Genomic DNA, 15,621 nt, shown 5'->3' on the forward strand with positions numbered 1-15,621 from the left:
CTTTTGATGGTGTGGCTTGAGATGAGTGGTTCCTCATTGAGATGTATTTTTGGATGTTCTATTTTCCTTCACAAAGTGTTACACACAGAGACACAACCATTCGCTGTTTGTCTCATCCCAGCACTCCAGCTCCTCTCAGCAGGAGAGCAATAATGGACACCCACTCCATTTGGAGCCTGTTACCTTTTCTCTTATGTCTCTGTCATCTATTTATTCTCTCTGCTTTTCCCCCTCTTACTCTGTGTGGTTTTCTCTCTATATTTATGTCAGCTGTCCTGGATGGGTCTGCCAGTCTGCAATCAAGTCCTTATCCTCCTAAATTGGATGAAAGATTAAGGGAGCCGAGCTTGTCCAGTGTTTGCCTTGTTGGAAATCCAACAATGCTCAAACTCCAACAGATATTTTTCAGCAAACTACAAAGCACATGAAACTCTGGCATATGGGACCCAGAGATAACTCAGATTACCAAAGCAAGCTGTGTATCAACAGCTATTTATAAGATCAAAACTCTTTATTTATTCTGATGCAACACTCTATGCTTCATGAGTTAAGGAAGCTAGTGTTAGCCTCAGGCAGACGGCTGCCTCATTAGCATCTCTGAGATTATTTTGTTGTTTGTTTTTGTTCTTCTGAAGCAGCGTGTTGTCTTAACTAAATAAATGACCCAAAGCATTTTTTAAATTTATATTAAACCTGTAGTAGTCATGATTGTTGGTGGCGATCATAAACTGTCATTTAGTGAAATTTGCATGTGGAACAAGAATTACAACAATCTGGTGGACGTTTTAGTTTTACATTAGAGTCCTCAAAACATGTTAAAACACAAGGGTGTGTTAGTCATAGTCCCTACAATGATGGGAATACTAAATTACAGATTTGGTTTCAGAGGCCTTCAGAGCCTGAATAAATTCTGAAAATTGACTGCATACTAGTTCACGTTTAACCTTTTTTTGAGTTTTTGAGCAGTGATAAATCATCTGAGGCATGACTGCCAAATGGCAAACAATGTCCCAAAGTAATGGTGAATAGATGTTTATTATGTCATTTCTGTAATGCCTGCAAGTGGTCCTCCATTTATTTCCCTTTCCAAGTTAATAAGCATGAACTCGCTGCAGCAAGAGATTGTACAAACAGGATAAATGTGGATGAAAAGAAAGGGTACATATCCTGTTCACGACGGTCATTATGAATGTTTGTGTGGCTTTGTAAATCACAGTGGATCTTGTTATATTCTTTCACTGCCTATATTTTGGACTCATTAGGATCTATTTCAACATGAAACCCTCACCTGGCCCCTCTAATGGCGCGATAAAAGGCAAAAAAAAGGCCTCAATTTATTCCACCAATTGAAATGGAAGTTACTGCCAGCTCTCTTGTCTCGATTTTTCTCAAACCCAAACAAGCAAATCTTCTCCAATTCAGATGTAATGACAAATTGGTGATTGTAAACAAATCAGGAGAAGTAGCTCCAAATGATAAATGAAAGCAATGGGTGGTTTGCCATTTCCAGACACACACTCCAGCTGATTGCCAGAGTGGGGATGAGGACGGACAAAGCAAAGCACTTGGGTGCTACTTGAGATGGAATTCGGACAGATGAAAATGAGCCTCTTGAATGGGGAAGGTTAAAATAGGGATGTAAACACACAAAGACTCTGGTGGCCATTTTTAACCTCAGGAAGGTAGTAAAGTCAGCACACTCAATGTCCTTTAACGTCTTTAAATCTGAGTAGAGCAGCAGCGTGATGAAGGCTCTTAACTGAAATGCATCCGATGCTGGTCAGTACGCTGCTGCTCTTATTTAAAGACATATGACATTGAGTTGAAAGTTGGATCAAGATCAAATCCCAACATTGGGCTGTTGTGAAGTACTGACATTAAATCTCCATTAAATCCTCAAGGTTGTCAATGGAGGTCAATTAAAAAAATCAAGGTTTTGACATCACATCCCAACCTTTTTCTGTTGTTTTTAAATTGAAGTATATTTTAGTTATTTTTGAGATATTTATCCAATTATGACTCGTTGCCATTCAATACCGTTAATATGGTTTTCTTTGCTATGAAATTAGTTGGCAATATTGACACATTCATGCCAATCAAGCTTACTGAGTTTAATTCAGAAGTGGTCAAGAAGAAACAAGCAAGCAGCAATATTTGTGAAAGAACCAAAAAAGATATATAAACAAGTGTCATATGTTCTTTTTTTTTTCTTCTCTTTAGATCCGTATGCAAAGATCCACCTGATGCAAAATGGCAAAAGGCTGAAGAAGAAGAAGACGACAATCAAAAAGAACACCCTCAACCCTTACTACAACGAGTCCTTTAGCTTTGAAGTCCCATTTGAACAAATCCAGGTACAATATCCTCCCTTTCCAGAGTTTATCAGATATCTTTGATTTAAAATGACAACATATTGATGCCTTACTGTAGGGACAAATGTACTGTAAGAACCAGCAAATGCTTGTTGCAGACTAACAGTGGGAAAGTGGAACCTCATTTACCAAATAATCCGTTTAGAGGCTTTTCATCAACACTGCATAATCAAAAGCACTTGAGTTTAAATCAGCCTTGGTTCCACATTTTGACAAGCCAATTGCTAAGTTGATATCTGTTGTACATGTTATTGTCTGTTTCAGGGATCCCAGTGCTATTTGTTGCATAGTTTCCGATGATCAGCATGCACATCATGACTAAAGTGTACACAGAAACACCTACAGTACATCAGACACAAACGGAGGAAGGCATGTTTATTTTCTTTCAATGACAGGCTGTAACCCATAGGAACATTATCACTTCAGGCAGGACAGTAAGTGAGTCGAATTGATTCAGTCTGTCACAGCCCACAAATCACAGACTTTAGTTCCATGTGCCTCGATTCTATTTGATCCCAATCAACCAAATCCAAATCGCGTCCTGATGTGGCGCTGCGGATCCCTCTGTGTTCAATACGTTGACATGTCTTATCTCCTCTCCAAGAACCAGGTTGTTCATTAAATGTAGCATGACTGATTCAATCATAAGCTTTTCATCGATTAGGCATATTGAACACTGCGAGTATCAAAAAGATTCTCAAATGACTTAATTTGTCAGAGATCGATCAGTTAAACGTCAAATAATCTCCTTAAAAAACTAATGAACTATTTAAGCTGTTAATAACGATGACAGCTCTTCGGGCCTCTGGCTACATCTGATTTTAAATAAAGACACTTATTATAGAGCCGTTGTGAATTTTAATTACACCACTATATTACCCCTGCCTCACGATGTAGTGAAGGAAAATGAAGGTTTAAATGTGTTATCGATTTGCAAGACATTTAACGTCTGCAGGATGCTTATTAAAAGCTGCAAATTAAACGGCTTCATCTGCAGAGGCGTTTGGAGCATTCAGGAAAAAACTTGACCTTCTGACTCTTTGTGTAATCAATCTAAAGATTTTAATTGTTTCAGAGATTGTATGAGAATGACGAACAGTGCTTTTAATTGGTCTCAATCCTACATTAACAGGAGATGTATTACTGTTGTGTGAAGTTTGAAATCCTCCCTAGAACACATACAATTTACTTCGCAGTTTTCAGTCAGTATGTTTGAATACACAGTTAAGTCGATTCATTTAATTTAATTGGACTACTGTCTTTGTCCCAGTTTACAAACTCGGAGGGACAATTCAAGTTACTTATTTATTGACAGAAGTATTTCGGTGGTTATATGCCGTCTTTCAGAAATTTAAACTTCTTCCAGTTAAGCTTTTTTCCAAACTGTTCAGGAAGGTCTTACATGTGGACTATAAAAAAGGTATATTTTAAAGGCAATGTGAATATGAAATTGATGAATGTATGAAGTCTGGACTTAGTTATCCTAACGTAGCATAAAAGCTAAAAAGAAAAACAGAAAGGGTTAGCATCGTAGAGCTTGTATTTAAAGACATTTTCTTCTCTTTAACGTTACAACACATAAATGTAAACGCATGAATTTGAGGTTCTCGTGTGAGTCAAACAGCTTCCTCAAGGTTTTCTTTTAACAGACTTGCAAACGGAGCTTATTTATGCACTGACAGCTCGACAGTCAGAGATGATATGAAGTAGTGCCAGACAGATTGGTAAACCTGTTATAAGTTAATGAGCTTGTTTCCTAAGAATAAAGCTGTTATTTTAGTAATTTTCCAGACTGTGATTATTAGCAAGAACCACAGAACATCAAAACACCGCTCAGTGATGATTAACAAAAGAGCCTCTGTGAAGAAAGCTCTAATTCAATTTGCTTTTTGAAGACAAAGCGTACGTTTTCAAACCAACTAACCCTAAGGGGCCAGCTGTGAACCTTATTCACCTTAGTCAGCGTTGAATTACATGGGTTATTAGGCACAGCCTTTTATTACAGTAGCTCCGCAGCTCATGCAGGTGGTGGGACTCTGTCTCTGTGTTCCAGTGGATCGAAACTTAATCAGGCCTCAGTGTGCTCTAATACATATTCTTTGGTGGAGATGGATGCCCAGGTCACTCCTCTTTGCAGTGTCCTTGTGAATAAACACATGCCGAGGATGAGTTTTAGACCTCTGAGTCATCAAACATTCTGCCGTGTTTGGCTCTGAAAATAACGGCGGCATGGTCTGATATGTCAGTTACTGTTAATTAACATTAATGTCTGCAGACGCCCCTCGTTCTCCGCATGTCTGAAACGCATACAGTTATGACCAAGCAGTATTTTATAAAGCATGCATAAATGTTTCTATTGTACAGGAGTTGAAATTTATGGCTTGTATTCTTATTAGAATTTGTAGTTTGTTTGAAATAGAATAGAAAAACTGTAACGTTAGCATGACTTTATTGAGTCAAACAATGAAATCTCTTATAGACAGTGGACCTTACCTGGAAATGCTACTCATAAACAAAGTAGCACCAAAGAAAAAAAAATTGGTTAAATCTTGTTGACAAAGATTATCTAGAAGTAGTAGAAGTGAGTGGCTAGGAGACTGTATTTTTTGTGACAAAATTCCACTTTCATCACTTTATTTGTTGGTTTCTTTTATACTTTGTTGCAGAGAAGCTACATTTTGCTTGAAGACAATTTTATTTTTTATGTAGCACTAATAAAACCTGAATTTACAAAGTGCTTTAAAAGACACAGCAAGAGTAAAGTTAACACAAACAGAAGAGTAGAACCACAGCTGCTAAGAGATGAGCATTATCCGTCTCTATGCTGATGACACCCTGATTTACAGCTACACTCTTTTCTCTGTCCTACTTTTTTCCCTTCTACAGAAAGTGCAGGTTGTTATAACTGTTCTGGACTATGACAAGATCGGCAAGAACGATGCCATCGGCAAGGTCTTTGTGGGCCTCAACAGCTCGGGGACGGAGCTGCGCCACTGGTCCGACATGCTGGCCAACCCCAGGAGACCCATCGCCCAGTGGCACGTTCTGAAGCCTGAGGAGGAGGTGGATGCTCAGCTCTCCACCAAGAAATAGGCAGGGCCCTTTCAGCGCCTGCCTTGTAGTACTCTTTAGCCAGTATGTGTAAATACCTCAGTGATATATGGGTCCATCCATGTAAGCCCCTCCCACTCACGTTACCCTGCCCCTTCAGCTTCTTAAAATCTCAATCAATGCTAATTGTTTAAGCTCCCCTCTACATCCCACTCTGCTTTGTTCTATCAGGTTCCCTTTTTTTCTCGCTTTTTGTTCTCTGTTGATCTCTAATTTGTTTGTTTACCATCTCTGTGCCCTTAACTGCCCCGACCAAATGCGTCCCCTTCTTTTAAGCAATATGATCTGTATGGATAGCGCATGACTGAAAGAATTTATTGTACCACAGTTGTATATATAAGTATGCAGACAAAAATGATTTCTAGTTTATGTGTTTGTATGTTGTTACCCGTTTCCTAATCTGTGTATATCTTGATGTTTTTAATAAGATGTTCTATTTTAAATTATGTAAATGCAGATATAGAGGAAAGCCAATATTATATATCCCAGGATTTAAAAAGTCTACCTTATTACCTTATTGCATTCCAGAAGAAAAGAATTCCAACCTGTAAGACACTAGTGGAAACATACTCAAATATTGTAAAGGACAAAGTCTGGCTTTAAGTTCAGCAGAGGGTCATTCAGAAAATCACAAACAGATGATGTTATACACACAAAACTCCAAATCAAAGGCCGTTAACTACTATGGCTGTGAGAGAAAAAGGATGCTGCTGGAAATTATACAAGCACATGATTTCTTACAACTTTTTGTACTTTTGTCTCAAGCAGATTACCTGTTTGTCAGCACACTGTTACAAAAAAAAAAAGAAAGTTAATGAAAGCCAGTTAGCATTTCAGTTCTCCATATTTGGCAGTGTCTTCTAAGTGAACTAGGTTCCTGTTACATTGGCGCGTTCTCTTTTTCCAAAAATGGAAAACATTGCCTCTAAAAAAACAAACAAAAAAAACAACAAAAAGAGTCCTTCCTCAGCCCTTCAAAATCAGAGTCCCTGCGAAAAAAGCACCAAGCTGTAGCCATTGTGTCTTTAAGCAACGATATTTTGTTACCTGCTTACTTTTAACAGCCTTGTCGTTGTTGGGAGTAAATTACATTTCAGCCAGGGTCCGATCGATAAAAAAAACAAAAGACAAAAAGGAGTCGTGACTCTGGCTTTTAAGAGGACTATTTTTTAGAGCAGGTCAGCGTCTCGACTATTTTTAGTAAACTGCATGATTTTTTTTACTATCTTTACTAAACGCTGGGGCAGGGTGGGAAATCTACTGACACCAGGGGCTGTCTCTTCTGAAACGCTCCCCTTGCCTTCAATCAGAGAAGAAGAAAGCAAAATCAAGAGCGATGTTTTGGGTCAATGTTTGTGGTTACATTGACAAGGCGAAGCGAGTTTCTAAACACTGCCATTTCCAGGGAGGCGACTTGTGTAGAGCCCCTCCCTTCATGCACACTCCCACTTGCTAGTGGTTGTAGCTTTGGTTTATCGGGAACAATGTCTCTGGCTGCAGTGGTGCCCTGAATCGCAGTCTTTGCTTTGTGTTGCCTTCTCACAGTGACAATAGAGCTAGCCATGTTTTACTGCCAATTTTAACTTTTATGTGGCGGCTGTTTTTGCACTGGATGTCTTTAAACTAAACTTAAGCTTGTTTACTTCTTTGGCGGGGAATTTTTTTGGGACAATTGTTGGCTTGCTTCACTTCAGGACACGTGCAGGGGGAGACAGAAATCTGCCTGCTTGATCGACTTAAAGAAAACACAACGATGACAAATCAGCCAACAGCAGTTACATCAGTTTTGTTTCCTTGTTGGCACAGGACTACACCAAGAGAATGCGTAAAAACCGTAAAGTTAATGGTCTGCGAAGGCTATTAGTCCATCATGTCCTTTACTACGGGTCCAATTAGAAGAGGAATAAGTTTTAATCCATGAACACCATGAAGTCTCTAATCTTGGAGGAACCTCTTGCATATACTCGATGCTAGCTTCAGGAGGACTTTCTAAATGTTTTCAATGTTATTGTGTAGTTGATAGCACTAATATGAAAAAGCTACTGCCGTGTGTGCTTAGAGATGTAGACTTATCAGTAGGTAGCCAAACCAGTTTGTTCTGTAGTGACGTCGTAGCGTTTTAATGCCATTTTCCCTTCTACACGCAGAGAACGAGAGAGAGCGCACGGCGTCTTCACGACTGCTAACGGCAACTTGAGAAAAAAAAAATTCAATGAAGCGCGAGCGGGTGGCTTCACACAGCATTTTGTTGAGCACTGTGCAATACTTGTATGTTCATCCCATAGTGTTGACGTGGGTGGCGTTGCCCCTTGGAAAGAAACGATTCTAACCTTTGAGGATGGTTCAAAGTCCAGAGAGAGACGTTTTCTCGGTTAGGACACAGCACACGTAGATTCAGTGTACAGGTTGGAGCTTGAAAAACCTGTCGACCTCCGTTTAGGGTTCCCTCCCTTTTTTCGCGGGTTCATTTTCTCTTGTTGCACACAGTTCCAGCATCAGAAGTTTCAGGGAGTATTAGTTGAATATCAATCTTGATTCTGCATTCAAATATCCCCTTAAAATGCTGTGTATATATTTACATAATCGTGTCAAAAATGTATATCGAGAATAAAGGAATATAAAGATTATCCAGCCACAAATATCTTAATATCTTTCACCTATTTATCTAATACTCTATTTCATTTACATTTTTTTTTTATTTATTGACTGTCCTTTCGATTCACAAAAACCCTTTTATATTTGAAATGAAAACTCTGAATGTACAGTATGGACTGTGTTGGTGTCTATTACTTTAACCGTGAGATTAGATGTACTTTGCACTTTCTGTTGTTCAGTTGTTAAACTATGATAAATTAATTTCTCAACCCTTCGGGGTAAAACCTCCCCTGTCGGATAACATTCAAACGTCACTGAATATACTTCACTACAGCTGAATTCCCAAATCCCCCGTTCAACCAGGAGATTCTTTGATTTGACATGTTAGACATTTGTAGATTCATGAATTCCAGAACAGCTTCAGATATCAATGAGGGAAACAAAGCACATTTCAAAGGGAGAGACATGTAATATTAATACTAAAGGATTGTGTTAAAGGAAATTATCTGATCAAACAGAATGATGACACAAATGTGTATTGGGAAGTTCTGTTTTGGGTCAGCATTGCAGCCTGTGAGGTGTGTGGAAACACCGCGACGCAAAAGCCATTACCTTCACACAAAGCAATGCTCCTCTTATTGCAGTTTTCCCCCAAAAGCATACACAAATAATCAAACTTAAATTCTCCCCTTGTAAAAAATTAAAAAAAAAACCTCCTTGAGCTTTCTGTGTGACAAGATTCTCTCCAGTGGCGCTGTAAAAAAAAAAAGCCACTCTGACCCTCTCAAAACAAAGCTGTGTAAAGTATTAGAATCTGATGCTGTAGAAAGATCCTAGTTGCCTTTGTGTATATCAACTGCCTGCTTGAGTATTTTGTGTGTGGAAATTTTCTCTGTAATCTTGTAGAACTGTTTGGGGTGTTTTTTCCTGCCATATCGCTCGCGGTGACAGCGAGCCGCTGACAGTTATATTTGCTGTGTATACCTTCATTTTTGACAAGGTGTTTTACAGTTTTGTTTCACTTTGTGTAGTGATTCACTCTGTGGAGTTTTCTGACTGTTGTTATATAACTTCATATACACAAATGATCAATAAAAATGTTTTATTTCCTGTTGATACAGAAAGCTTATCATGTCATTCTTTTCAACTACTATCAAAGTAACAAAACAGATGCCTTCAAATACAACTCTTCACTTATCATTAGTTGTTAATGACTCACTTCCCTTACAGACATCACATCACATATAAAAGTGTCTTTGTGCATGGCTTGTATGACAAATTTAACTCATGTTGATGCTTCCTCTGAATTGTCTTTGACTCATTATCAAGCGTGTTTACTAAGTCAATACTGCCATCTACAGGACAAAAAGGAGCACAGCAGTCAAAATGTATGACATCAACGAGCACAGTTACTGTATGTCTACTAAAGCCAGAGGATTGAATCTACCAGCAGATATGTAATGAAACATGAATGTAAAGGCTCAGCTGATGATAAACACTTGATCTTTATTTAAAGATTCAGGTTTCCGCTCCTCAACAAGACTCATATGGGTTTCTGAGTTTGAAGGTCCTGGTGAGACATTTATACCTAAAGATGTATTGTGTAATGTATTCCCAAGGTTAAATACACCTTTAGAAATTTGAATTTGAATTTGTTCAAGTTCAAAGTTAACTTTAACTTTTGCTACCTGTGAGTAAACTCAGTGTAAAAGCTGTGACCTTACATTTAAAAAAAATCATTTTATATTGTGAAAGTTTTATTATGAAATTCAGAGGAAGTGACGTGTAATCCTACATTTCAAATTGGTCAAGTTGGCTTGCGTTAGTCGTTGTGTTGAACATGCGCTTGAAATGTTAAGTGGAATTAAAATAAATGTACAGTAAGGTGTGTCATGAGAAACAAATGTTTGGACGGAGATATCTATTTTGACGTAAAGTCATACATTATTATGAACTCTTAATAATATATTCAATCTTAAAAAGTAGTTTAAAACTATTAAAATTCTTATTTTGAAGGGCACGACCGGATGTGTCCCTCTAGCTAACTAACAGACTGTAGCGTTGTATCTTTGCAGTACAAGCAGTAAATTCATCGTGCGCTGCTTTCTGCATCGACCAAACGACCTTGCTGTTGTCTGAATTCCCTGAAAATGCTCTCCTACATCATTGGTGTGAGTATATATTGATGAAAAGATGCCAGACGTCATTTTTTATTGCTCTATTTTGTCTCCGTTAGCCTCGCTAACACTAGCTTATAGTTACTTTTCCTGATCCAGTGGAGTTTGGAGCTGTCAGGCCTGCCCACAGAAATAACTGTGACTCACTTCTTCTGTTGTGGATTAAGCTAAATGACTTGACTGAAGATAGACAACGCCCAACTGTGTTTTCAGATAGTCACATGGTGCATGCTAACGTTAGCTGGTGCTAATCTGAGTGTTTTAATCACAGCTGATCAGAGGCGGCGTTGACAGCATCATCAACCTGATCTTCAGACTTCTGTTCCCAAAGAGGAGACCCGCAATCACCTTGGAAGACCCCAACATTAAGTATGCACTGCGGCTGCTGGACAAAGAGGTACCACTTCATCATCATCATCATCATCTGTTTCTCTGTTTACAAATGAAGATGCGTTCACGTGTCTGTATTTACATGCCTCTTCAAAGCTGATCTCCTCTCTTGTTTGTTACAGATTGTCAGCCACGACACAAGGAAGTTTCGTTTTGCACTGCCCTCTACTGAACATGTCTTAGGTCTCCCCATTGGTGAGTCCTCTTTTTGTGGTCATAAATTCAAAACACACACACACAAAGGTTGTCACTTAAAGTGGAAACTGTTCACATGTTTTCCAGTCCACGGTTGATTAAAAGAAAGTCAATTATCCTGCAAAATTATTCCAAGAATGCATCAGTCTGCCAAAACAGACCAGCGGCTCTGCATTAGTTTAATGTTTGTGATTCAACTCTGGGAAGGAGCGATGGAGAGTCGGCATGACTTGAAATATGAAACTCTTGAAGTTGCAGCTCAGACTTAGTGTGTTAATTGTCATTAAAAACCTCACCTAATCAAACTAATAAAGAGGTCAGAGTACAGTGTGATAACCTGACAAAGAACAGTGGCTGATGTGAACGGAGACGTATAAAACCAAATCTAAACACGTGATGCCCAGAAACAAAAATAATAGATGTGAGGTGAAGAGCTTGTTCTGATTAGAAGTTTAAAACACGAACATAAAGATACTCGTACATTATTTTGAAGTAAAGGTTAAATATGAATCATGCACATGAGCCTTTGTGAGAAATATAGATTCAGATGTGTGTGAGTCCCTCCTACTGGCTGAAAACACAAACACGTTTACATTATTATCATAATAAGAGAAAATAAATGGAGTGACTCGGCACATTTCGAAAGCTCGAGTCAGATTTCGTTCAGCAGGAAGTGAATGAAACAGTTGGTAGTTAATGATTGTAGAAATGAAACATTTGTTGCTGTTGACATTAAAACTGTGATGATTGATATCTTGATAATGATTTTTTTTTACTTTTGCGTCTTTGGCCTTGTCTCAAGTGCTGCTTTGTGGGGAAAAAAAGATAAGGTAAAAAAGTAAAGTAAGGATTGATATCTTTTTTTGTTTTCTTTTCAGGGCAGCACATTTATTTGTCTGCAAAAATAGATGGGAAACTTGTGGTCCGTCCATACACGCCCGTATCCAGCGACGATGACAAAGGCTATGTCGATCTGGTGGTGAAGGTACGAAGTCGAGGAAAAAAGGTTCCTGTGCTGTTACAGACCTCTTCTTGTTCGTTTCTGACCCTTCTTTATTTCTCTTCAGATTTACTTCAAAGATGTCCATCCTAAGTTCCCCGAAGGTGGGAAGATGAGTCAGTACCTGGAGAGCCTCAGGATCAACGACACCATCGACTTCAGAGGACCGAGCGGCCTCCTCGTTTACAAAGGCAGAGGTGGGATAAATAACCCAGAGTTCTTCATGGAGGAGGCTTTATGATACTACTAGAGCTTCTGATGTCGTGCTCTTCTCTCCGCAGGCATCTTTGCCATTCAGCCCGAAAAGAAGGCTCCAGCTGAGATCAAGACGGCCAAACATGTGGGCATGATCGCTGGCGGGACGGGTAAGAGGAGAGTCTTCACACCTCTCGCTGAACCATCACTTTGGTCTGTAAAGCGGGGATGTTTGGTGAAAACGTTTTGTGATGATCCGCTTCCACACCTCCAGCAGTCCTTAAAAATAAAGCAGCTTTCGCTGTGCTGGTTTCACTGGTTTGAAGTGGGAGGGGCTCGGGTTGTGTTGTTTGGTTAGTGTCGAGGTATCTGATCAAAGAAAACCCGCAGACACTCCTTAAGAAGCAGATTAGTGTGACGTAGAAATGAGTGTTTGTGTCGTTTGTTTGTTAGAGAGCATGTTTGTGTAGTAGTTTGTGTGTATAAACGTTGGGTAAGTTTTTATGTATCTTTAAGCGTTCATATTGTAGTATCTTTATAGGTCCTGAGATCGCTGCCTGACTTTTTTTTTTTTTCACCGTAAAAATGACATTTCAATTTCGAGTCCTCGCATCAACTTAGGAATGATGATTGAAAATGACTGAAAATGTCAAATCTTTTTATTAGTGTGCATCTACGCATGTTTATGTTTGTTATGTCACTCTGTGTCAGTATGCAGGTCATTACTAGTAACCGTGTGTTCATGAGTGTTCTTCACTGACATGACGATGAATGATCTAAAGAGACTGTGTGCATGAAGAGAAAAGAAACTAATTAATTAATGAGATCTCAGAGGATCTGTCCGACATCAAGGTTTTAGATTTACAAGTAGACTCTTACTTCAGTACTATCAACCGTTGATTATGAATGAGTCTGTACTCAGCTGACACGTCGGCACACAAAACGACAGAACAAACAGACGTCTGTTGTCTGCACACTGTCAGCCACATGACTTCACTCATGTCTTAACGATGAAAAGAAGTCCTAAACCCTGTCTTCACACAGGAATCACTCCCATGCTGCAGCTGATCTCTGCCGTGATGAAGGACCCTCAGGACACCACCGTGTGTTACCTGCTTTTTGCCAACCAGGTCAGTTTTTCATCCCAAACACGTCTGTGTGTACAATGAAGCAGAAATGAAACCAGAGCGGCGCTAAAAAAAACGTTTCCTGTCACAGACTGAGAAAGACATCCTGCTGAGACCGGAGTTGGAGGAGATCCAGGTGAACAACCCGGAGCGCTTTAAGCTGTGGTTCACTGTGGACAGAGCGCCTGCAGGTACGCGTCCTCACCTTCACATGTTTGCACTGCCAATTATATTTGCACTGTTTTTTTTGTTTTTTGAACACATGAACACACTCGTACAGTCACAGTGGGGTTTGCACTATGTCTACCAGAATTCCGCAACTACTAGAACTACCATTGGCAGTCATTTGGACTGCTCGAACACAATTTCTATATAATTTGGATTTTCAATAAAAAGATCTAAGAATTAATTGGTGGAATAGGTAAATACACATCAGGGCATTAAATGAATAATAATGATTGAGTGTTTTATTTATTTACACCAAGAGACATCACTCTCTGAACCTGCTCCTCTATCGCAATCTTCCTCATCAAGGCTCTGAAGCAAGGCTAAAGCCTCCATAGCTGTCATTCTCTTTCTACTTTCATTTTTGTCTCTCTTGGGGTTAGAGTAAAACTATAACTAGGTTTTAGCTTCACAGGGCATAAAGAACAAACAGCAACAGAGCAGGAAAAAGGGCTGGAAAATTACACCCCTCTGTGAAAAGCAAGCAGTCAATTTGACAGCCTATGGTAGTTCTAGGTAGTTTTACTCATCTCATTTGTGTTTTGAAATTTTAATGATAAAACAATGTTAGAATGAAATATACACACATTTAGGAAAAATCAGGGTCCTATTGGTACGTAGGTTCTTTTCAAACCAAGTTATGACGTTTCAAATTTTAAAAACAGTCAAAATGACTGCCTTGGTAGTTCGAGTGTTAAAGAGGAAGGAGAGCGAGGGTTTTTAGTTTTGCAAGTCGGAGCTCTGTGGGCGTGGTCGCCTCTCCGTACTGTGTCTTCAGATAATCATGTAACTGATAAGAAAAGGAGGCCACTTTGGGAGGAGAGTCATGTGATGGTTTCATTCAGCGTTTTAGGAGGCTGCAGACGAGTCACATTTAACCCTTCGACTGTCAGTTTAAAACCACATTAAATACATGTAGACGAGTGAATGAAGAGCTACAGGTTAGAAGCCAGTCGACATCTTTGGTTGTCTGAGTTGTATTAAAGGTTTGTCGCACGTTGCATGTTTCAGACTGGGAGTACAGCCAAGGCTTCATCAACGAAGACATGGTGAGGGAACACCTGCCACCTGCGGGTGATGACACCCTCATCCTCATGTGTGGACCTCCTCCTATGATCCAGTTCGCCTGCATCCCGAACCTGGACAAAGTGGGACACGCCGCCGGTCAGAGGTTCGCCTTCTAGACGCCAGGCCCGCACCAAAGAACGGAGGTTAGGGAGAGTTGGGGAGGTTCAGTTATTATTTACTCTGCCCTGAAACATGAACGCACTTGTACAGTCACAGTGGGGTTTGCACTATGTCTACTTCTATTAGACAAGCCACTTCTATACTATTTACGCCCTGATATTTGTGTGCAGGAGAATCATAGCAAGGACCAATGGGTGTCTGTGTGATCGGGAAGTGTAGCAGGATGTTTGAGCTTTTAAAAAAAAAAAAAAAGTTCAGGGAGTTCTAAGAGGAATAATGGAGACGTGTTCTGATTGTTCGCTTGAAAACACAAAAATGATTCAGAAGCTGTTGCAAACAAACCCTGCCGTCCCCGCTGAGGCCTCAGTTTGTCTCCACTAGCAGAGGAGTCGATGTCTCTGTCTTCGTTTCCTGAGTGCCTTAACACATGCAAAGCTTTTTTTCTTTTATTATCATTATTATAATATGCACATAAAGAATTTTGATCATAACTTGCTTTGATCTTTATTACTGAATTGCATTGTTGCTGTTTAACATTGTGGATCGGGCGGCAGTCGACGGCGGGGGCCTCAGCGACCCGATCCCCGGATGCATCCTCTGGCCTTTGGGACATGGAACGTCACCTCACTGGGGGGGGGGGGGGGAAGAAGGAGGCTGAGAGGTACTGGCTAGATATAGTCGGGCTCACCTCCACGCACTGCTTGGGCTCTGGAACCCAGCTCCTCGAGAGGGACTGGACTCTTCACTTCTCTGGAGTTGCCCGCGGTGAGAGGCGGCGGGCTGGTTGTGGGCTTGCTCTTAGCCCCCTCAGCTCAGCCGCCAGGTGTTGGCGTTCACCCCAGTGAACGAGAGGGTCGCGTCCCTACGCCTCCGGGTAGTTGACAGGTCTCTCACTGTTGTCTCGGCCTTACGGCCCGAACAGCAGTGTGGAGTACACAGCCTTCCTTGAGTCCCTGGGAGGGGTGCTGGACGGTGCTCCGACTGGGGACTCAATTGTTTTACTGGGGGACTTCAACGCTCACGTGGGCAACGACAGTAAGACTTGG

General features: G+C 40.2%; 2 protein-coding genes across 7 annotated transcripts in view; both read left to right on the forward strand.

Moving 5' to 3' along the window:
* The window catches only part of syt1a (synaptotagmin Ia), a 139,608-nt gene extending 130,414 nt beyond the window's left edge, over nucleotides 1-9,194 (forward strand). For all 6 annotated transcript variants that reach the window (XM_079334818.1, XM_079334817.1, XM_079334822.1 and 3 more), the window contains 2 exons: nucleotides 2,221-2,354; nucleotides 5,259-9,194. In XM_079334818.1, the coding sequence (XP_079190944.1) occupies nucleotides 2,221-2,354; nucleotides 5,259-5,465 (341 nt within the window). In that variant the 3' untranslated portion in view covers nucleotides 5,466-9,194. The remainder of the gene's footprint in view (nucleotides 1-2,220; nucleotides 2,355-5,258) is intronic.
* An 897-nt stretch (nucleotides 9,195-10,091) lies between these two features.
* Nucleotides 10,092-15,066, forward strand: cyb5r3 (cytochrome b5 reductase 3). Its single transcript, XM_079334823.1, has 9 exons — nucleotides 10,092-10,249; nucleotides 10,527-10,652; nucleotides 10,768-10,840; nucleotides 11,719-11,825; nucleotides 11,908-12,037; nucleotides 12,122-12,205; nucleotides 13,080-13,165; nucleotides 13,254-13,353; nucleotides 14,399-15,066. Exons 1-9 carry the CDS (start codon nucleotides 10,229-10,231, stop codon nucleotides 14,569-14,571), a joined length of 900 nt encoding a protein of 299 aa, XP_079190949.1. The 5' UTR covers nucleotides 10,092-10,228; the 3' UTR covers nucleotides 14,572-15,066.
* Nucleotides 15,067-15,621: the final 555 nt, after the last annotated feature.

Source organism: Symphodus melops, assembly GCF_947650265.1.
Source record: "Symphodus melops genome assembly, chromosome: 22".
Lineage (NCBI taxonomy): Eukaryota > Metazoa > Chordata > Actinopteri > Labriformes > Labridae > Symphodus > Symphodus melops.